Source organism: Arachis duranensis, chromosome 6, assembly GCF_000817695.3.
Source record: "Arachis duranensis cultivar V14167 chromosome 6, aradu.V14167.gnm2.J7QH, whole genome shotgun sequence".
Lineage (NCBI taxonomy): Eukaryota > Viridiplantae > Streptophyta > Magnoliopsida > Fabales > Fabaceae > Arachis > Arachis duranensis.
In genome coordinates, this window is record NC_029777.3 from 82,005,245 (window position 1) to 82,028,888 (window position 23,644).

The 23,644-nt window shown below is 35.5% G+C and overlaps 2 protein-coding genes across 2 annotated transcripts; both read left to right on the top strand.

Annotated features, from left to right (window-relative positions):
• Positions 1-704: 704 nt before the first annotated feature.
• On the top strand, positions 705-1,880 carry LOC107494271 (F-box protein At5g07610-like). Its single transcript, XM_016115322.1, has one exon. It carries the CDS (start codon positions 705-707, stop codon positions 1,878-1,880), a length of 1,176 nt encoding a protein of 391 aa, XP_015970808.1.
• A 7,777-nt stretch (positions 1,881-9,657) lies between these two features.
• Positions 9,658-11,131, top strand: LOC127748495 (uncharacterized). Its single transcript, XM_052263077.1, has 2 exons — positions 9,658-10,114; positions 10,845-11,131. The coding sequence occupies exons 1-2, from the start codon at positions 9,658-9,660 to the stop codon at positions 11,129-11,131; spliced, it is 744 nt and encodes a 247-aa protein (XP_052119037.1).
• Positions 11,132-23,644: the final 12,513 nt, after the last annotated feature.

Consider the following 23,644-nt stretch of genomic DNA (forward strand, 5'->3'; position numbering starts at 1 on the left):
GAACATATGTAAAAATGCAAATTACTATATTGCTTTATATCTTATTTGGTACAAGCATTAATTCATTGACTACCCATAAATTCTTATATAAAATTTTATTCCACAACGTATTAGTCTTGATCTACTAAAAGATACCGAAGAGAAAAAAATTATCTATATCTTAAACCTTTCCTTTTCAAAGGTATACGACTAGTAATTCACTGAAAAACATGATTAGGAAAATAATGATTACAAAGATCTCATGCAATAAAAATAATGGATCTCTTCAATTACAATTCCTCATAAAACACATGGAAAGTCTGAATGTGAATTCAGTTAATTCCAAATTGACACCGATATTTTGAAATTGAGAATCATTTATTACTTTATATACAAAACAATACAGATATCAAGATATATACTTCCTTATGCGTATGTTAAAAAAGGTATGGAATTCTTTCATTTATGTATGTATTGCTTACTGATTATTATTCTTTCTCTAATTGTTACTTATACCGCTTAAACCTTTTTTTTTTCACATTTATACAACTACAAAATTTAATGAAAAAAAAAGTGACAAAAGGTTTGATTTTCTACCAAAAAAGGATAGGTCTTAAAAGCGGGTCACTTGCATTTGATTACACTATAAATTCATTTGCATATCACAAGAGAGGCACCAACAAACTCGTAAACATCAAAAAATTCATTTCATATATTTTGCAATCATGAAGCATAGCCCAGGCGATGCTGTTGCCGGGAACAAAGATCTTATGACGGACATATTTCTCCGGCTTCCGGCAAAAGACGTGATCCGATGTAAGTGTGTGTGCAAAGAATGGTTAGCTCTCATTTCCAACCCTCAATTCGGTTACTCACACACTCTTCGTTTTTGCCGCAATAACCGTTATCCACGAGTTCTATTGCTTCGAAAAATCAGTGATGACACGGGCAACATGAAAGTTTGTGTAGTACCTTTCAGGTCCAATGACCAAAATACCCTCGTCGAAAATAATATATGTGAACCCGTTTCTTCCATCCTCCAATCTTGCAACGGTCTTCTACTTTGCGACGCTAATACACCGCCGCAATCAACAAACCCTAGAACAAAGAATTTCGAACAACGTTGCAGCTACCGTGTAATTAACCCTGCCATTAATTGTTGCTTCAATCTAACCTACAATAGTATCAAACCTTATCCGCATTTCTTGATGCCATTTCTTTATTACGAGCCTCAAGAATCCCCTTATTACAAAGTGATCTTGTTCAGTGAATTTTCTTGGACTTCTCAAAGAGGTGCAGTTGAGATTAGTGTTTATTCATCAGAGACAGATTCATGGACTGAATATGGGGTTTTCTATCAGGGCGTACCTGTTAAGTTTGGTGTTTATTGCAACGGTTTTGTTCATTGGTTCAGTCCTCACAAGATATTGATCTATTTCGATATCAAGAAGCTTTGCTTTAACGAATTGCGATGGACATCATATGAATTTTGCATTTTGAATGTACAATATTTTGGACAATCCGGAGGGAATCTGCACTTGGTTGTGGCTAATCCTAAAAGGGAATTGGAATATCATATTTGGGAATTGGAGAAAGATTATTGTGGGTGGATTTTGAAATACCATATGGATCTTAATCGTATCTGTGAAGGGGTAAATTTGAAAGTACAGTATCATGCTGATCAAGTTTCTATGTGTGTTGTTTGCCAAGAAAATGAAGAAGAGGACTCAGCAATTTTGTTCCTCAGTGATTCTAATGATGATGAGAAGATCAAGATTGTGTCTTATAATTTGAACAATCATGGTTCAAGAATTCTCCATGAACTAAATGAAGAGTATTCGTTCAAGGCATTGCAGTACTTTGAAACTCTTTCACGTACTACTAGATTTGATCATGTTTGAAATTATTATTATTATTATTATTATTATTATTATTATTATTATTATTATTGGGTTATAGTTTCCTTAATTTCTATTGAGTTGGTACTATTTGTAGTTGGTGGTGTGATTGGTACTTTTTTGTTTAGACAAAACACTATATAAACAAAGAGTAACACAATTATGATGGTGGATACTCCCATAAAGTTGTTCTAAAACACTTTTTTTAAGGATGTTTATATGTCAAACTATGATTAGATGCATTTAATAAATCGGTTTAATGATTTGAAGATTGAAAACAAAAAAAAATATTGGTCTTTTATAATAACTTCAATGAACCTAATTGTTCGGACCATAATTATTAAATCCAATTCAATTTGGCCCACTTGTATAATTGGACCGGATCATTCATTTTTTTATTCATTTTTTTTCAAAACTTCCAAGAACGGCGCCATTCAGCAATCGTAACTCTCTTCTCTCAACGTCAAGCTTGAGTTCTGTGGCTCACTGCGTGCTCTCCCACCCAAGCTTTCTCCCTCTCTCGGCTCCGGTCTCTCTCACAGTCTCCGGTGTGGCACTCAACCTCATCGTCGCTCTCTTGATTCGGGTATCTATCACTGTCTCCAGTCTAGTACTCAGTCGCGATCGTGCGCTTTTCCTACCCTCGTCGTCGCTGGTGACAGACGCAGCAGGTACCGAGATTTGTCTTCGTCGTTTCCTTATCTTGCAGTCAGTCCCATGCCTTCGTTCTGCTCGCAGACATCTTAACCCCCTTTGGCCACAATTCCTCTTGGTATGTGGTGCGGTGATTTAACAATCACAGACTAACCGGCAAGTGTACCGGATCGTATCAAGTAATACCTCAGATGAGTGAGGGTCAATCCTACAAGAATTGATGGATCAAGCAACAATGATTGATTGATTGGTTTAGTCAGACAAACAGAAAAGAGTGTTTGAATATTCAAAAAGCATTAAACAATCGTACAGAAATTAAAATAGTAAAGTAAATGGGTTGGGAATAAAGTATGGAGATGGCAGTTAAGGTTTCAGAGTTATTTATTTTTCCGGATTAACTTTTCTTATTAACTATTTTAATCATGTAGGATTTAATTTATGGCAAACTATATGTGACTAGACCCTAATTCTTTAGACTTTTCTAGTCTCCCCTAAAATTCATCAACTGTCAATTCCTTGGTCAATTAATTTCAATTAGAGATTGAAGATCAAATTCCAGTTTATATGCCACAAAAACTCTAATTACCCAAAAATAAAAGGATTATATGTCACGTATCCCGTTAAGTCCAGATAATTAAAATTTAGGAGAATGTATTTTCAAGCTCTTGTTCAAGTAAAGAGCCTTTCCAAGTTATACAAGAACTCAAATAGAAAGAGAGTCATACTTCCGATTCACCCAAATTCATAAGATAAAGAGCGAAAATAATTCTTAAATTATAAATCCATACATGAATTAAAATAGAAAAAGCAATAAAATCAATCCATACAAATAGACAGAGTTCCTAACCTTAACAGTGGAGGTTTAGTTGCTCATGGTTCAGAGAAGAAAAATAAGGATTCTGATAAAATGTATTTTGTTCCAATCTGATGGCATCTAAAGTTAACTAATGGAATCCCTTTTTATAACTAATCCTAATATCTTTTCCTAATTTAAGAATCAAATTTGAATTTAAATCAAAATTAATTATAACAATCATCAAGTCTTCAATTGATGGATGAGGACCACTTGATTCTTTCACTCTGCAGCCTCTAATCTGTGCTTTTCGGGCTGAAAACTGGGTAAAAAACAGCCCAGAAATCGCCCCCAGTGTTTTCTGCTCGTGGCGCGCGCATGTCACGCGTACGCGTCAGTCACGCGTACGCGTCAGTCACGCGTACGCATCGATAGTCTATTCCGCGTGTCACGCGTACGCATCAAGTATGCGCACGCGTCGCTGTGCAAATCTTCAAATCACGCGTACGCGTCATCCACGCGCACGCGTCGCCATGGAAAGCTCCAAATCACGCGCACGCGTCAGGTACGCGTACGCGTCGCTCCTCGCAGGTTTTTTCTTTTAATTCTTATGCTGCAAAAACTTTATCAAATTCAGTTGAATGCTACCTAAAATAGACAGAAATGCACAAGACTCAAAGTAGCATCCATAGTGGCTAAAAGATAATTAATTCTTGATTAAACTCAATAATTTAAGTGCAAATTCACTAAGAAAAGATAAGAAAGATGCTCACGCATAGTATGTTGCAGTTCCTCTCCATAACTTGATTTTAATTCAATTTATGCTTTAAGGTTTGATGGGCTTGGTGTGGTTATTTCTAGAGATCCTTCAGTTAGGGCTTGTCGTTTTATTTTAGGAGTTAGGGTTAGATTCTGATTCATCTGCTTCTCATATAACAACATATAAATATCATCTGTGCACTCTACCAGTAATTTTAATCATTCAATGTATTTTTTAAGTAATGTCTGAATTTAGAGGTTTCATAATCGGGATTATGATGGATGATGGATATAGATGTTAAAGTAGAATTAGCTGATGTAGTTTATGTAAGCAATTAGAAACATACCAAAAAGCATTCTTGGTCTGCAGCTCACCATATATGATTCACTCAATGTATATTTAAAGTTATGCCAAATATACGATATATGAATACATAAAATTTTGTAAGTTCCCACATATTAGTTTCAAGAATCATATAAACGAGGAAGAAGCTTTTAGAAAATCTGTCCATAGTGTAATCAAAGCAATTCTACCATTTTGATGAAGCTGGAGTGTGTCAAAAGCTATATCAATTGGTTCAATTAAACTAGAAATTAAATTTTAGACCAAGGCGGAAATTAATGCTTTCTTTTTTCCATTTTATTGTACATTAAACAATCATGATGATGTTAGAACATTTTACTATCAAAATTCATTATTATTATTAGGCATTCTGTAAGTGGATATTTGAGTTTGGAGTGCATATTAGCTTTTGCAAGAGCTAAGAAATAAGACATGAGTTTGTGATTTTGTTTAAACTATTAACAGAAAGAAGAGAGAAAGAGAGGGGGGAGGGGGATCACCTGTTTCAACCATGCACGCATTAACATGATGAGTAAGAGAGAGAGAATGAAAACAAATAATGCAGCTAAAATTGCAAAGTTAATTTCATTTGCTTGTAGAATTTGGTCCAGCTCCAGCATTGCCTTGGTCAAAATATTATTTTTTATCAACTAAAACAATGAGAAGTACTCACTTAAATGTTTGGAGTTGTAAAACTAACGTTTCAATAGTTATTTGAAGCTTCTGAATCTGTAACAACAGATAATGAATTAATTATCAACAACTACTAAAATGTACATTGCATATAATATATAAATAGTAAACTACACTACCTGAATAAGCATAGCCTCTGCCAACTCTCCACCTATAAGGTTTTGAATAGGATGCCTGATTTCCTTCTCATACCTACACTTATAATGCAAATATTAAACCATGATACTTAAGTAACAAATACTACAAAAACAAAGTGATCACTATGAAACTAATCATCATCGTTATTATTTATAATTTATTTCAATCTTTCATGATAACAGGTAAGATTTAAGAGATTTTTAATGCAAGTTTAACTTATAAATATCCCTGTCCTCTTGTTAAATCAAAATCTAACAGTAATTCTGTATACGTTCAAACATTGAGAATCTATATAAAAATAAAAATAAAATCATAAATAAAAAAAACAGGGTAGATTATTCTAAACTGGTATATCTCAAAGCATAAGTTTAAATAGAAACAGCACAACGCTTAAAATTATCTTCTATGTGAATTCATATATTTTTCTGACTATTAATATACAGTTATTTAATCTGGAATAGCTTATGATGAAAATGTAAATTAGTTAGTTTTATTGTTTTGGCACATTTTGTTTTGGCAAGTTGTAACTAATAGTTAGTTGTGTTATTTGTAGAAGTGATGAGCTGACTCATCAGGTTAGATAGTTGATGTGATAGAATTTGCGCCGGTTCAGAATTTCTCGAAACAAGAATCACTTCATCGGTAGCATAGTCTAAACCGGTAATTAAATCACATCAATCAAAGTTTAATTTTCAAATACAAATAACCGAGAGTAATTAAATCTTGGGTCGTCTTCTCTAGGAACTAGTAACCAAGAGTGCACAATTTTGGTTGTAGAAATCAAGAGGGTTTTCAATGGTTGAAGAAACGATTCAGAAATAAAAGAACGATCAAAATTGCAATTAATAAACTAATAAAGGAATAAAAGAACTATCTATGTAATATGGACAAGTAATGCTTTAAAGTGAGTGAAGAGTGGTTCAAAACATAAATGTAACCTTGACTTGGAATGAGTTATGGAATTCCTTCCTTGCCATAGCCACAACTATGATAATTATGATGGATTAATCTCACCTAGTCAACCTTTAACATCGAAGAGTAAGTCAAGTGAGCATAATTGTTATTAATCCACAAATCCTAGCTAACTTACTAATTACCTTAGTAAAAAGCTAGCGTTAGTAGAAACAATAACAACTAACAACCCAAGAATTATCACTAAATGTCAGACATTATGACTCTAGTATTCCATATACTCATTCCCCCAAGTGAAGGAATGAAAATCTACCTCATAATCAAAATTGACATTTCATCAAACACATAGTAGGCATATTCATAAAACATGGCAAAATTGTAAAAATACTCAAAACTATGAACAACCAAAGAACAAAATCAACAATGGCAACTCAACAAACATAAAATAACCACAAAGTATCAAATTCATCAACTAGAACTCAAAATTGCAAAAGCATATATATATATTGATAAAGGAAATTGAAATATAAGAAAGTGTAGAACAAGTAATGTAATAAAAGAGAAAATTAATAAATACTTACAATGGAAATAAGCAAGGATCCAAAATCAAAATTGGAGAAATGCAAAATTGTAGTATAAAACCTAATTAAACCTAAGGAAAAATTGAGAGAAAACCTAACCTAAAACTATCCTAAATTATCCTTGGTGTGTTGTATGAATGTATGGTATGAGTTGATGTGTTGCTAGCCTCCTTATATGCTTCAAAACCATCAGAAATGGGCTTGGAAACCTCCAAAAACGCGAGCCACGTGACTTTTTAATGAAGTCACGCGCAGGGACTTGTGCGTACGCATAGGTGTGTGCGTACGCAGACTTGCTGATTTCCATCTTGTGCGTACGCACACTTAGTTGTGTGCTTCTTCTTTGTTTTCTTCATGTTCTCTCTTAATTGCATGCTTCTCTTCCACTCTTATCAAGCCATTCCTACCTATTACTCCTGAAATCACTCATAAAAAATATCAAGACATCAAATGGAATGAAAGTGGAATAAAATTGATTAAGATAAGCACAAAATAGCATGTTTTCACAATTGGACATAATTTAGAGAGAAAACACAAAAGCATGCTATTTAGGTGAATAAATATGGGTTGATGTGATGAAATTCATTCAAATCAAACCAAAATTTATCATCAAATATAGATTCATCAATAGTCCCTTTAGCATTGCTAACTAAGTTAATTAGCTATTAGTAAGAAAAATTATCATCCTAGTAATGAGTTGTCCTGCACTAGGCTTACTTAAATATGGTTTCGCAATTGGGTCTTGTAGATCTTTTCCACCTCCAGCAATCCGAACAAGTAATTCACACTCATGCACAAGTTCAAAAATGTAGACATCTCCAACCTTTATGTTATTGCCACGCACAAAGGCCATCCATCTTCCATAGAGAGTGTGACTTGTATGCACTCTTGTTGATGGCACAGAATTAACAGTCTAATGTTTTCCTTTCAAATTATGGAGGATAATCTTTATCTTTCAGTTTGGGAAACGTGCCACCGAAAATTGATACGGGATATTCTACATTATTTCCACCAACAATCAGTATCAAGAAAAGTTTTATATGTGTAACTTACATCCACATGTATATATTTGCATGCGTATAGTTAGAGAGAAGTAATATTTGTAATTGTTAAAAGCTCAATTTATAATACATTCCACTAAAAACCTTCTCAAATTAAGAACCAGGGAATGTAGCAACCCACCAGAGCATATGAATCACTAACGTTGAAGCTCTTCATGATCCTTACAAAATATGGAGAAGATGAAGTAAATAACCGAGCTACTTTTTTCTCATCATGTGCTGCTAAGTTTGATAGTGATATACCATTCAGAATATATTGATTAGCATCTGTATTGAATTGAACAATTCAAGCAAACAAGAGTTTAAGATTTTATAGAAAGTACTAGTTCATCATGCAAGATTGGATTAATTTTAGTAAACCTTTTCTATGTGACTCAAAATAAATAAATAAAATAAACTTTACCTTCATCTTCATTGCTATTTCCCACATGAAAAGGCAATGGAATGTCATTAGTTGCACATGCTCTAGAAGTTTCTTCTTTTTCTTTGAACATACTAATAGGTTTTACTAACTTATATTGCAATATGTCTTTTCCAACTATACTCAGCTTAAGTTCCTAGTTGTCGGCATCGTTGCCTCTCATTTTCTTTGTAGCCTCTTCAACAATAACATCAAGAGAGAATTTCTCATTTCTATCTCTTTTGTGACTTCTTATATTATCAAATTTGACTGAATTTTGACTGCATTCAAAATTAAACTCCCATTTTTTAACATTTATTCTTGTCAAATACTTGCACGGTGAAATTTAAGTAACCTTCATATATGAAAATAAACAGATCACCACATTCCAGATGATGATCTCCTACAAATGATGGCCATCCCTGATGGAAGAACATATCATTTTCCATCTTAATTAATTGAACTGGCCAAGATTTTCCCCTATGGCTTTTTACTGAAACTAAGCCATTAGCCCTACCCAGAAAGTGATGAATGAATGCAGCAGGATTTTTCTGCAACAAAAGAATTCTCTTTCAAACATCAAAATCCCAAGAAGTAATTGCAACAATATAAATGAGATGAACCGCTTTCATTCATCTGCCACAACCTCGCTTAGAGACAGTGACACTGGGAACATAGGAAGATATTAAACTGTGAACCACTACAACAGAATTAGATAACTGCTTTTGTAAAGGACCACTTTGTACAAAGTTAATTAGCTAAGTTAATGAGCTGACTCAGCATCATGATTAGAAAAATTATCATCCTACATTAATTGGTGAAAATTTCAGCTGAAATTTTCTCTTCATTGATGCATTGTTTTTCTTTTAAAAATATTGTATATAGAGCATCAATATAAAAAACAGGAAACAATATGTTCCTTTAAGTTGTGTACATATATGATTTTTGAGTATAGAAAACAAAGGACAATGCGTGTAACCAACAACCTGTGCAGTTTGTCAAAAGTCAACTCCAGCTCTACAGGGTCCATAATACTTTGCTCCTTGAATCTCTCAAATGGATCATCTTTGATGGACAAAATCTGGATATCCATTGAAGTATAAGAGGCGTATAAGTTATAATTTTATGCTACTTCATGATTCGTAATAGTCAGTGACGTTCAAAGGATGTAATTTAATTAATACTAATAGCTTTTAAGGATTTATAGAAGTATAAGTACAAGTAACATTTAGATAATAAAATAAAGAATTTAATTTTGATGGGTAGTAAGTGTAAAGCTGTTCTACATATGCATCCAATTACGTATTATTATGTGTAGTCATTTTTATATAAAGTTATTAATTGAAAACTGTTATTTATTGCCCTTTGTTTTTTTCATCTCACTAGGGCACAATAGATGTTTACTTGGAACCACTTAGTTCACAAGACAATGTTTAAGATTTCATGATGACTAGTGTGGAAGAGAATGTGAACTGCACTTGTGATTGTGGTGGCAGCAGTAGTAAGTGTGTGTTTGTGACGGCCGATGATATTATAAACCAGACCTTTGAAACATCGGATGTAGCTTATAACTTGTATGTACGTTATGCGAGGTGTGTCGGGTTTGGAGTTTGCAAGGGTGATATAGCACAAGGAAAATATGGAACACATCATAGAAGGCGGTTTTTTTGCAACAAGGAAGGAAAGAGAGCCCGGAAAAATATATCTAATTCGAGTAGGAAGAGGGAGAATATAGTGCTGACTTGCACTTGTTGTGAAGCCATGCTTGTGGTGTATTTTGACACTAAAACTTTGACTTGGAGGCGAGGTTCAGAAAATCGGACCAGTAATCAAACCGCTCTAGTCACTGGTTCACTGGTTTACTGGTCTAACCGGTCTAACCAGTGGTTCAACCAGAAAAACCGTTTCAGAATAGAATAATAAATAAATTATAAATAAACATCCTAAAACATAATTATAGTCTAATATAAATCTTAAAATATCTTCGAAATTTAAAACACTACATAAAATATCAACAACCAAATACATATGATCTTATAAAATATCCAAACTCAAAAGTTAAATAATAAAAAAGCATATCTAAACACATAACATAATGTGAAAAGGCAACACAACAACACAAGAGATTAACACAATGGTCTGTTCAAGCTTGCATAACTTTTTGAAAACTAGTACCTTTTCATGGATCTAAACACATACACACACAAATAATTATTAATTCAATTTAACAACACTGCCTTATTATTTTCTATAACTTAGTCCATATTTTTCAGTTGTTTTGAGAACAACCCTTTTTGTGTAACCTCCAATTATCACCTAAAAGAATATTTGCCCATACGATATATAAAAGTTCAAGAGTTTCAAATCAACAAAAATAAATACCTTAACGTTCCCACATATCCAAATCAAAAAAATAAGACAGAAGCCAAAGATTTAGTTGGCAAGATCACAGTCACAAAATGAAGATGCTGAAATTCAAGTTTCTTCAGACTCTTCTATTGATTTTTGTGCCAAACACACCATAGTAGAAAACAACATAGAACAATCCAAAAAAACATACATAGTCCATATGGAGAAGTCCACCATGCCAGCAAGTTTCAATGATCACCACAGTTGGTTTGAATCATAATCAGTATCAGAATCAGCAGAGATGCTATACACCTGCAAGCATGTAGTCCATGGCTTCTCAACAAGGCTGACTAACCAAGAAGCAGAGGCGCTCTCGAAGCAACCAGGAATCCTTTCGCTCATACCGGAGCGCAACTACGAGCTTCACACAACAATAACACCATACTTCCTTGGATTGGATCTAACTTTTGCTAGTTTGGATAGATTTAGCACCCATTTACCTGCCTCTGTGGCAGAGAGTGAGTTAATTATTGGAGTAGTAGACAGCGGTATATGGCCTACAACACAATGAAAAATAAAAAAATCTCAACAAGTCCATATCTAAATTCTGCCTACAGCATTCAACAATATTGCAACAAACAAATTAGGAGCCATCAGAACCAGTAAAACACTATCAGCAACTGGTAAAACAAATTTTAATACATACAGATTTCAACCATACATACAGAACCATACAATCAGAATCATACATACAAATTTGCAAATTTGTAAAATTTCCACCATTAGCAACCAGCAAATACAAGATAGAACCAAAAGAAGAATTGAAGAACCAACCTTCAGAACCAAACTTGAAGCAGATTTAAAGAAAAATGGAACAAAAATTAAAGAAGAAGACCAAACCCTCAGTGAAAATGAAGACGAGAAGCCACTAACCTGGGTCCGTGCCGAGAAGCCAGCGAGGATGAAGAGCCGAAGAGGACCTGCCGAGTTACTGGGTTAGGCGGTGATGATGGAGGACCTGGGTTAGGCGGCGACGACGGACGAAGAAGCGGCGTTGCTAAGGACCTGGGTTAGGCGGCGACGATGGAGGGCTAGGCGGCTAAGGTTTCTTCTATTCAGATTTCAGAGTTCTCCACTTTTCAGTACATGAATGAATGAAATCTGAATGGTTGGGGGAAGAGAGGGGTTGAGTTACGAGGGGGGGTCAGGAATGACCTGGAAGGCTAGAATCTTGGATCTGTTTCTTTTTTTTTTACAAACTAAAAACGGCATCGTTTTAAGCGAACCGGCCGGTTACCAGTCCGGTCCAACCGACCAATTTTTGGCCGGTTCGATGGTTTTTTACCGGTTTTCTTTTGAGCGGTTATGGGGGGAGGGTTAGACTGCTTGCATCACCAGTTCCCAATTGAACCGGTTCGACCGACCGGTCCGGTCCAGTTTTCAGAACCTTGCTTGGAGGGTTAAACAATTAGTCGAGAAGCACAACCACGATCTTGTCCCACAATGCTTGGTACACCTAATTCCAAGCCACCGAGGGTTGATTGAGGCACAAAAGGCTCAAGCAAACACCATGCATGATCGTGGTCTTCTAACCTCTAAAATAATGGGACTAATGGTAGGTCAAGCCAATGGTAATGCCAATGTCGGGTTCACAAAGAAGGACCTGGATAATCACATTCAAAGAACTCGTCGTGCAAAGCTCATTGGTGGAAATTCCAATGCAATGATTAGCTATCTACTTAGGAAAGCCGATGTCGACCCGATGGCCATGGCAAGGTACAGTGCTACTGATGAAGGTCGGCTGACAAATTTATTTTGGGTAGACGGTATTTATAGGGCTGATTATCAATGCTTTGGAGATGTGCTTGCATTCGATACAACCTATCAAAAGAATAAGTAGAGAAGGTCGTTGGTAATCTTCTCAGATTGTAACCATCACCGCCAAACATGTATATTTGGCTTTGCCTTGGTAAAGGACGAAGGAATAGCAACATATACGTGGTTGCTGCAAAACTTTCTAGAAGCCATGCTGAACAAGTCTCCTAGTGTAATGGTCACAGACGGAGACGAGGCAATGAAGGCAGCAATTCGAGAAATATTCCCAGATGCAACTCACGGATTATGTGGTTGGCACATTCAGAAGAATGTAATGGTGAACATTAAAATACAAAAATTTTTCCAACGACTTCAGAAGATGTTTGTATGCTCCATGGCATCCAGATGAATTTGAAGAATATTGGGAGAATATGATTGATAAATATGGGTTGGAGGAATATGATTGGGTTCTAAATGAATATGTAAAGAGGAAAAATTGGGCAAGCGCTTAGTTAAGGGATAAATTCTGTGCTGGATTTAGAACAACATCAATGTGTGAGGCGATAAACAACTTCATCAAGAGGTTTATTTGCATTCGCCAAGGTCTTCTAAAGTTGGTCCAAAATCTTGAACATGCTCTTAAGAACTATAAACATAATAAATTAGTTTCTCAAGTTAAGACAGTGTATGGGGAGCCCGTTCTAACTACTAGGTTAGAAGAATTGGAGCTTTCTGCTGCAAATTTTTACACAAGGGAGATTCTTGAAGAAGTAAAAAAAGAGATTCAAGGAGTGGTCGCATTAAATGTAATAAATGAGGAAAACATATCAACTACTGTTGTGTCAAAAGTTAAGGAGTGTGATAGGAGGTAACATATATATAACGTACTTTATGATTGCAATACTGAGCATATAGAGTGTGAATGTAGTCGGTGGAATAGTGAAGGCATTCCTTGCAGCCACATGTTTTGTGCCATGAAAAGGGTAGGTTTACAAAAGTTGCCAAATAGTCTTCTTTTGAAAAGATGGTCGAATGATGCCAAGAAGTATTTGGATGAAAGTTTTGCTGGAGGCACTGCACAAGACAGAGAAAGAGAATTTTAATGCACTATGGCGCATTGTTAGTGGCAACTACGTAGAGGTCTTCTTAGGAGCTCAAGATGGTCCTTCTTTCCATGACACTATGAATGAAGTCTGTCATTGGACCCAAACACTAGAACAAAAATTTAGCTTAAAAAGACAAACAAGTGATTCTTCCATGCCAAACTTTGTTGGTGACCCTTCAGTGGTCAAGGCAAAAGGAGCACCCAAGGAAAAAAAGAGAGAGAGGTAAATGGAGGTGCACTAAATGCAACAGTACTGGTCATGTAAAGAAGAAATGTCCTGTGAGGAATGATGTTGACGATTTGGGTGATAAGACTGGTAGTGGCACGCAAGTTAGCTTTAGTACAGAAGAGGTCAGTAAGATACAATATTGCATTAGTGGTTATTTGGATTAAAATAAACTGGTAACTTCTATGTTGTAGTTATACTTGATAGCAATTTTGACTCTATGTATTATTTTTTCATAGGAGCTTCCCAAGGACCCTATGACTTCTCAAGGGACATTAGCAGTGCTAAATACAGAAATAAACGCATCTGTGTAGCAAGAGTTTGGGCTAGGTGATTATGGATTGATTAATGGCCATGAGACTCCCATCCCACCATATGGAAGTTATTAGTAGCTATTATAGGTATGAATAATAAGAGATGAATTATTGCATTGTTAAAACTTAGTGATTAGTAAATTTTAAACTATTTGATATCAGATTATAATTCCTTGAAGTTCTTTTTATTTCCCTCAAATTTGTTTGTGATGTGGAGAACAGGTTGTACAACAAGAATAATATCCGAAGTTCAACGGGATACAGTAGCATGTACTTGTACATACTTATGAGAGTATATTTAAGATGTTATTTAAATTTTGTATTTCAAATAGTAGTGCATTGAGGGTGATATAAAATTTTTATAATTAAATTTTTAATTTTGCAATGACTTGTGACATTATTAACATAAAAATTATCTCTCCAATATGTTTAGTTTGCATTTCAATCTTTCACAATTTAATTTGGAATTCTATATAATTTGGGGTTACTTCTAATATTTTTCTTGTTCGTTCATACTTCACATTCTCAAAGTTAATCAACTGTTATTTTGGATTGGTAAATTGCTTCTGATCTTAATCTCCCATTACCAATCATTCTTTCAAGCATATCATTAGTACGTGAGTATACGTTAGTTATTTTTCTATCACTAGTGGTTACCCTAATGATGACAAGTTATGACAGTATTGTATATTTATATGGTAATATAATATGTTGGCTCTTATTATATCTATTTATATTGCTAAAAATTGAATTTACCTAATTTTATACTCATTAGTGGTAGGCAAAATTGTGATTTCTGATAATGGCATTCATGTTCGTTCTCTCCCTGGTAATAGCGCAAAAAACTTGGTGCATGATACCATGGTCCAAACATAACTTCACAACTTCGCACAACTAACCAGCAAGTGCACTGGGTCGTCCAAGTAATAAACCTTACGTGAGTAAGGGTCGATCCCACGGAGATTGTTGGTATGAAGCAAGCTATGGTCATCTTGTAAATCTCAGTTAGGCGGATAATAAATGATTATGGAGTTTTCGAATAATAATAATAAATAAATAGAAAATAAAGATAGAAATACTTATGTAAATCATTAGTGAGAATTTCAGATAGGCGTATGAAGATGCTGTGATCCTTTTGAATCTCTGCTTTCCTACTGCCTTCATCCAATCCTTTTTACTCCTTTCTATAGCATGTTGTATGTAGGGCATCACCGTTGTCAATGGATACATCCCATCCTCTCAGTAAAAAAGGTCTAAATGCTCTGTCACGGCACGGCTAATTATTTTTCGGTTCTCGATCATGTCGGAATAGAATCCATTGATTCTTTTGCATTTGTCATCACGCCCAACAATCGCGAGTTTGAAGCTCGTCACAGTCATTCAATCCCTGAATCCTACTCAGAATACCACAGACAAGGTTTAGACTTTTCGGATTCTCATGAATGCCACCATCAATTCTAGCTTATACCATGAAGATTCTGATTAAGGAATCCAAGAGATATGCGCTCGGTCTAAGGTAGAACGGAGGCGGTTGTCAGTCACGCGTTCATAGGTGAGATCATCACATTCGTCATGGTGAAGTGCAACGAATATCTTAGAACAGGAATAAACTGAATTGAATAAAAAATAGTAGTAATTGCATTAAAACTCGAGGTACAGCAGAGCTCTACACCCTTAATCTATGGTGTGTAGAAACTCCACCGTTGAAAATACATAAGTGATGAAGGTCCAGGCATGGCCAAATGGTCAGCCCCCAAAACGTGATCACAGGATCAAAAATACAATCCCAGATGTCTAATACAATAATAAAATGTCTTATTTATACTAGACTAGCTACTAGGGTTTACAGAAGTAAGTAATTGATGCAGAAATCTACTTCCGGGGCCCACTTGGTGTGTGCTTGGGCTGAGCTTGAGCTTTACACGTGCATAGGCTTCTTTTGGAGTTGAACACCAAGTTGTAACGTGTTTTTGGCGTTCAACTCTGGTTCGTGACGTGTTTCTGGCGTTTGACTCTAGAATGCAGCATGGAACTGGCGTTGAGCGCCAGTTTACGTCGCCTAATATCGAATAAAGTATGGACTATTATATATTGTTGGAAAGCTCTGGATGTCTACTTTCCAATGCCACTATTATATATTGCTGGAAAGCTCTAGATGTCTACTTTCCAACGCCGTTGAGTGCGTGCCATTTGAAGTTTTGTAACTCCAGAAAATCTATTTCGAGTGCAGGGAGGTTAGAATCCAACAGCATCAGCAGTCCTTTGTCAACCTTCTTATCAGAGTTTTGCTCAGGTCCCTCAATTTCATGCAGAAAATACCTGAAATTACAGAAAAACACACAAACTCATAGTAAAGTCCAGAAATGTGAATTTTACATAAAAACTAATGAAAACATCCCTAAAATTAGCTAGATCCTACTAAAAACTACCTAAAAACAATGCAAAAAAGCGTATAAATTATCCGCTCATCAACCAGCAATCTAGGTAACAGGGCAATCATTTGCTGCAGAAGTCAAATTTAATTTATACTAGAATTGCATCCTTTGCAGCATTATGAATATATATCTTTTCTTGTTAGCTTTGCCCCCCTTTTCTATTTTTGTTATTGTTATCATGAAATAAAAGACAGCACTGTTTGTTTGGAAACATTAATTGCATTTGCATCTTGAAGGAATTTAAAATCGAGATTTAATCAAATAGTATTTAGTTTTTGCATATTGAAGGTTGATTGCTTAACTGCTATATAATGAAGTTGCGTAACATCTCAAATATTGGCAGAGAATGTATGAGTTGAGACTGCGAATAAATTTGTTTAAATGAAATTAAGTCCTTTGCTCTTATTAATTATGTTTCTTTCCTATATATTGACATGTGATTGAAAATGCTTACTTACTCCATTTTAATTATAAATATACTTATCTTAGTGCTTTAATCTTGTCAAAAACCAATAGATGAAACTTAATTTTATTGACTTTACTTTTTTTTCTCTAACTCCAACCATTTACTATAGCAAGTTTCGCCTAACTTTCAATGCAAATAAGTATTTTTAGTTCATCTCTTGACATGTTGCTTTGTTATTTTGCTTTATTGGCAGGGATTCTTATATATTCTTCTTTTTATTATTAAATCTCAAAAATACATAATAATGCAAAGTTTCACAGCTTCCCTGGGAACATCATCCTCCGATGGTATTGCTTCATTGGATGAAGCCTCTAAGAGGATCAAATCGGGCTTCATTCACTTCAAGAAAGAGAAATGACTTAGTAACTAAAAAAACTTACCCCTCTTTCTTTATTCAAATTCTTTCCTTTCATTTTCCATAACTTAAGATTTCTCATTTTTTCAATTGTTCCACGGCGAAAACCATGCTTTGTATTGTAAACTTGCCAAAGGACAATGCCCCAAGATACTTTTCTTTCTTTTTCTAATAATTTCTTTATTTTATTTTAATTAAATTTTTTTCTATTTTGATTTTTTGCTAATGTCTGATTTTGATTTTTGAATTTTATTGTTTTTTAAAGACAAGCTGAGGCGGATGCTAAGAGGATTGGTGTTGGTGTTAGCAGCAAGGCAGATAGCATCTTTATCAATACTGGAATAGACTTGACAGTTACAGTTCTGACTACTGGCTTCTGGTCCAGTTATAAATCTTTTTATCCAATCTTCTAGCAAAAATGGTAATATTGGAATTAAGTAAATTTTGGTCTACAAGTAACAGATGTCCTTCCTTAAAGTGATGATGATAGTTTAGAGGATAATTCCTTTAAGCCAATCCAAGAAGACAGCTCTAGCAGTGAAGACAATGCAAGTATGTCCAAACCAAGAAATAAGAACTAAAAGACATCAAGAGAAGTGCATATGCTGCTGCTAAGACAAAAGAGAACATAATGCAACCAGATGATGCATTGGTTGAGGATGTGTCAGATGGAGAGGTGGACTTGGGATTTGTGGAAACTCCAGGGATTGTTGATGTGTATGAAGCACTTGACCCAGGTGCAGAGTCTGATGATGCTAATTCTTGGCACTCAGAGGAGATGAAGACTCCTCCAAATTCTAAGGATGAGCTGCAATCTGATGATGACTCAGATGAATTCCCAATCTTTAGAAATGGGGCAAGATTCGGTGAGCTACAACTACAAGTGGGTATAAAATTCAACACCAAGTATGAGTTTAGAGAGGAGCTCACCAAAAGGAGGAGCTCACCACCACCTCAATTCATTGGTGTGGATCTAATGCAAGGAGCCAGTGTGGCAACATCTTTCAGATTGGCCAATTTTATGAAGATTGTTCCAACTCCCAGTTTCAAAGCACCAAGGAAAAAGAACAATTGATGACTTTGACATCAGGATGTTTAGGACAGTACTTCTTTGTTTTGTTAAAGGCAGTTAATAGATAGTTACTTTGTTTAGGACCATTGTCAAAACTTTTGTATTGCCAGCCTTGATATCTTAGCTGTGGCACTTCTTTTGTTCCTTTAATATTTGCAACTCAAACATGTTAATGTTTGCTACTCAAATATGTTTATCTTTTCTACTTTTGTAATTATGCATTATGCATTATGCTATTATGATGTCAGATGATATGTAATTATTTCTCTTTATGATAACTAGTCTATCAAAAGAAAGGCATAATATAACTGAGGATAAAAAACCAACTCTTACTTTCATTCATCCATGAACACATTACATACAACATTGTCAGAACTTCAAAGTCATAACCAATACAACAATTTTTCTTAGGAAAAACTCACATTGTAATTCGGACAACTGAAGAAGGGCTTATCTGGGTTGGTATTTGTTCCGAACCAATGAAGCACGGGCCGACAGCCACACCCATAGTGCTCTGGCACCCACAACAGTCTGGTCCGACTCTTCGTTCTCGTCATCGATCGTGTAGAGCTTCCTTGACTCTGGGTCGGACACCTAATCATGGTTTTCATTTTAGTTCAACGAGTAACAACAACAAAGCAGGAGAAGAACGTTGCTGGGCAGAGACAAGAAGATGAAGAGGGATAACGATGTCATACTAGAAATTAGGGTTAAAACTAGGTACAGGGACCACATTGGGTCAAACAGTTTCAATTGCCACCACAGCTAGTCGTTATCTATGCCAGCGTGGCATCTCAGCGCCATGTCACTGCCGGCGGCAGTTAATTTTCCCGGTGATGTGGGGAGGGATGACCCTGGTGCAATTTTAACAAAGTCGGAGACATAAACGGTGCAATTGGTAAGTCAGGGACTAAATTGGTGCAAATCGTGAATCTCAAGGGCCACTTTGGGGGTTTAACTCATGTAGAAGTGATCAATTGTTTAACTGCTCCACATTCATCAAACCCTTCTTTTAATTCAAAATATGATATTATTAGAAATTAATTAATTTCTTAATTAAATATTTTGATTTTAATTTTTGCTTTTTCTGTCTATCTATTTTCTTTGTTTTCTTTTGTTTACTGTAAAATATATTACTGACTCATAAACACGACAAAAGTGATTAACATGACTAATTAGCCTGGTTCTACTAAGAACTTCATAGTTTTTACCCCTTTTCTTCCCCTTCAGATGGAGGCAGGAATACTCCTACGTAATTTGCTGGTGGTCATTCTGTAAAAAGATTTTGCTCTGAATAGTCTTTTGAGTCTAGGGCGGATTTCATTCTCTATTTATATGTATATACTGTGAGACCAGTCAACGTCTCCACTCCATTTGAATACAAACTTTAGCCTAAAATTATTTGTACGAGGCTCCTGTTATGTGGCTACTTGCCTACGACAATGTATGATGTAACATTCTAACTTTCAGTACCTCATGATCACACTAAAAGTCTAGGCGTTACCTACCTCTACTCCTTTAATTTCATACTATATTTATTTAATATTGAGTTTTCGCGAATACAAATTGGATTTTTAATTAAGAAATCGAAAAGTCTTTACTTTAAACCACTTAATCATGTAATTATGTCCATATAATATTAAATACGTAGACTTATTCAAAATTCTTCAAATACAAGTCTTGCCCCTCTAAAAACTCAAAATGACAAATGACGAGGGGAAAAAATCTCAACTAAACTAAAAACAGAAAATACAAATACATATAGCTATATAGTTCGGTCGCGGTTTCGCGCCAAAGCTTCCTGAACCTGTCACTGAAGTGTTGGATATAAAAAGAGGTGAGAACATCATTCTTTCGGGTTTTCAGTAAGAAAGGAAATACCATCAAAGTAAAGAAATACTTTCAAATGAAAAAAATTTCATTATAAAAAGAATTTATTTTTGAAATAACCTTTTTGGAAAAGCTATATGAGAAAACTTACTTTAAAAATATTGTAATTAGTTTCCTTTAGTTTATAATTTCGTAAAGTAAATTGGATAATAAGGAAAGAGGACCAAAGATGTGCCTAAGGGATTCCTATCCAATAAACTTACATTGCTCATTTTTCTATCCATCGACCCATAAACTGGAGTATCAAGACAATACCAAGTCTAACCTGCTTCAACCTCCATCACCGTATCAGGAACAACCCTCAGCGTCACCACCGCCAACATGAGGAATCTCTCAGTTTTCAAACATAGAGAAAACAATTCAAAGAATACACAAAAAGAGAATACAGATAGAGCAATTAGATCAAATAGCAGATAAATGTAATTATTCAAATAGGCAAACCAAAAACAAGATGTACACTCTGATGCACGAAAACTTGTCTCTCAACAAATTTCCCTTCGGCAAGTATACCGAATTGTCGTCAAGTAAAAACTTATAATAGAGTGAGGTCGAATCCCACAGGGATTGATTGGTCAAACAATTTTAGTTGGAAGAGTATGCTAGTTGAGCTAAACAGAAGGTAGTTGGTATTGCAGGAAATTAAATGGCGAGAAAGTAAATGGCAGAAAATAAAGTGTAGAATCTTAAATGGGAATTTAGGGAGATGAACATGGAAATGAATGGCAGAAAGTAAAGAGAATGGGTAAGATCAGAAATGGAAAATTCATTGGGTTTAGGAGATGTTGCATTCTCCGGATCAAGTTCATTCTCATCTCTTCCTCAATCAATGCATTCATTGATCTCCTTGGCAATCTTAAGTGATTGGATCCTAATTCCTTGGCAATCTAATCTCTCTAAGCTTGAACAATTTCCCAATTCCTTGATTTAATTGCTCATGGGAAGAGATGAAGTGTGGTCACTGATTATACCACATGTATTTCCAAATCAAAGTGTTGGGAGGATTACATGTCACTATATCCGCGCAGACCCCAATTTGGTCCAACATGAGAAAGCATTTCTAGCATGATCTCCTCATCCCTTTTCCAAGGCTCAGAGGAGATCCAATTATGGAGAGTTTCTTTTCCAAGACAACTAACCAATTGAATTAAGATCGAAATCTTTCTAGCAAATCAAGAGAAAAGAAAGAGGAAGAAGAATGAAAACTATAATTGATCCATCAAATTACAACAGAGCTCCCTAACCCAATGAAAGTGGTTTAGTTGTTCATGGCTCTGGAAATAGAAAATGGCAGAAAAGAATACATGCTTAGCTAAAAGGTGCAGAAAAGTAAATATACAGAGGGTAGTTCTCCAAAGTGCCAAGCTTCTCTATAGTTTAAAACTCCTCCTATATATACTACTCTTCTTGACCTTCTAGCGAGTTCTTCAAGTCTTGGATGTGGGCCTTAGATCTTGAGTTGAAGCAAGTACAATCTTCAGTGGGCTCAGCTTGCAGAAAAGTGTGAGTTAGGCATAGGCGTTAGTTAGGACGTTAGTGGTGTTAACGCTAAGTGAAAATGTGGGTTCGAGAACGTTAGTGGCAATCACCTTTCTCACTAACGTTCCAACCCTAAAATGGTCCACATTAACTTCAACGTTAGTGGCACTAACGTGCCCACTAACGTTGCCTAATGATCCTTCACAAACGTTATTGGGAATCACCTTTTCCAATAATGTTGCATTGTGCCCCCTTTCCCCACGTTAGAGTTCACGTTAACTAGGTTAACGTGGCTCTTAACGTGGGCATGCCTAAGCTTCGAGAGCGTTAGTGACACTTACCTTTGTCACTAATGCTCCAAACGCCCCTCCTCTCCATGTTAGATTTCACGTTAACTAGGTTAACGTGGTTACTAACGTGGTAGTGAATGCCATCTCCAACGTTAGTGACAAAGGTGAGTGTCACTAACGTTGGCTCATCATGCTTAGCTCCACGTTAACTTTCATGTTAGTGGTCTTAACGTGACCACTAACGTGGGCAATGTTGGCTTGATCCAACGTTAGTGACAAAGGTGAGTGTCACTAACGTTGGCATTGTCTTCCCCTTCCACGTTAGAGTTTACGTTAACTAAGTTAACGTGACTCTTAACGTGGCCAATTGCCAATTCAGAGCGTTAGTGGTGTTCACTTTTACCACTAACGCTGGAGCTTCCTTTTTCTCTACGTTAACTACCACGTTAATATAGTTAACGTGGCAATTAACGTGGGCTTATGATGGCTTCGCAAGCATTATTGGTGGTCACCTTTTCCATTAACGCTACAAGCTTGTCCCTATTCCACGTTAGTGGTCACGTTAATTAGGTTAACGTGAATGCTAATGTGGTTTCTTCTTGCTTTCTTTGTCCTGAAATCAAGCAAATAAAGTGTATCAAAACTCTAGCCCAAGTCATGAGATTATGCATCATCAATTTGTCATTCAATCCTTGCATAATCCTTATGAAATCATGTAAAATTCACAATAGTTACTTGAATCAAGGTGTAAATGAAATTTCATCCAAAACTTGCTTATTTCCTAAGAAAATGTATGAAACTACCCTAAAACAGTAAAGAAAAGGTCAGTGAAACTAGCCTAGATGCCCTGGCATCACACTCACACAATACACATAAATGCAAATAATGCATGTATGCCCTATGGCCAATAAGTTCATCTGTCAGTTATACAACCAAACCCGACATGTGATGCGTGAGCATCTTTTCTCTATTTTCTATTTAATTTAGATACAAATTTATTGAGTTTTAATTAAATTTTTGTATTTAAAACCTCTTTGGATACTATTTTGAGTTGCTTTAGTATTTTAATTATTTCAGGTGAAGTTTAGATGGGTTTGGCAGAGTTCGTGTGCAAGAAAAGAGAAGAGTTTGGAAGCTGTCAACCTGGCACTAAACGCGGACCTGGGCGTTTAGTGCCAGCAACTCAGAAACGCAAGGGATCTCTCTACCCACAAGGGCACTAAACGCCAAGCTTGGAATTTAGCACCAACAAGCCAGAATTGAAAGGAGAGTTTCTGTCCCCTAGGGGACTAAACGCCAAATCTGCCATTTAGCGCCAGCAATGCGGATCCACTTTCACTAAAAGAGCATCTTTAGTTGGATTTAGCTTTTAATTATTCTTTTTTATTTTATTTTAGTTATTTTTATTTACAAACAAAATCTTTTAGCTTTAAAATTTATTATTTTTGTTTTAGTTTCAAATCAAATTAGGTTAGATATAAAAGGAAAAAGATTCAGCCATGCGGAGGATCTTCTCTCTTTCGCACTTTCACAATTTCTGAACTCTAATTTTTTCTCTGAGTCATGAGCCACTAAATCTCCTTGGTTAAGGTTAGGAGCTTTCTTTATTTCTATTGATTTAGTTTCAAGGATTATTTTCG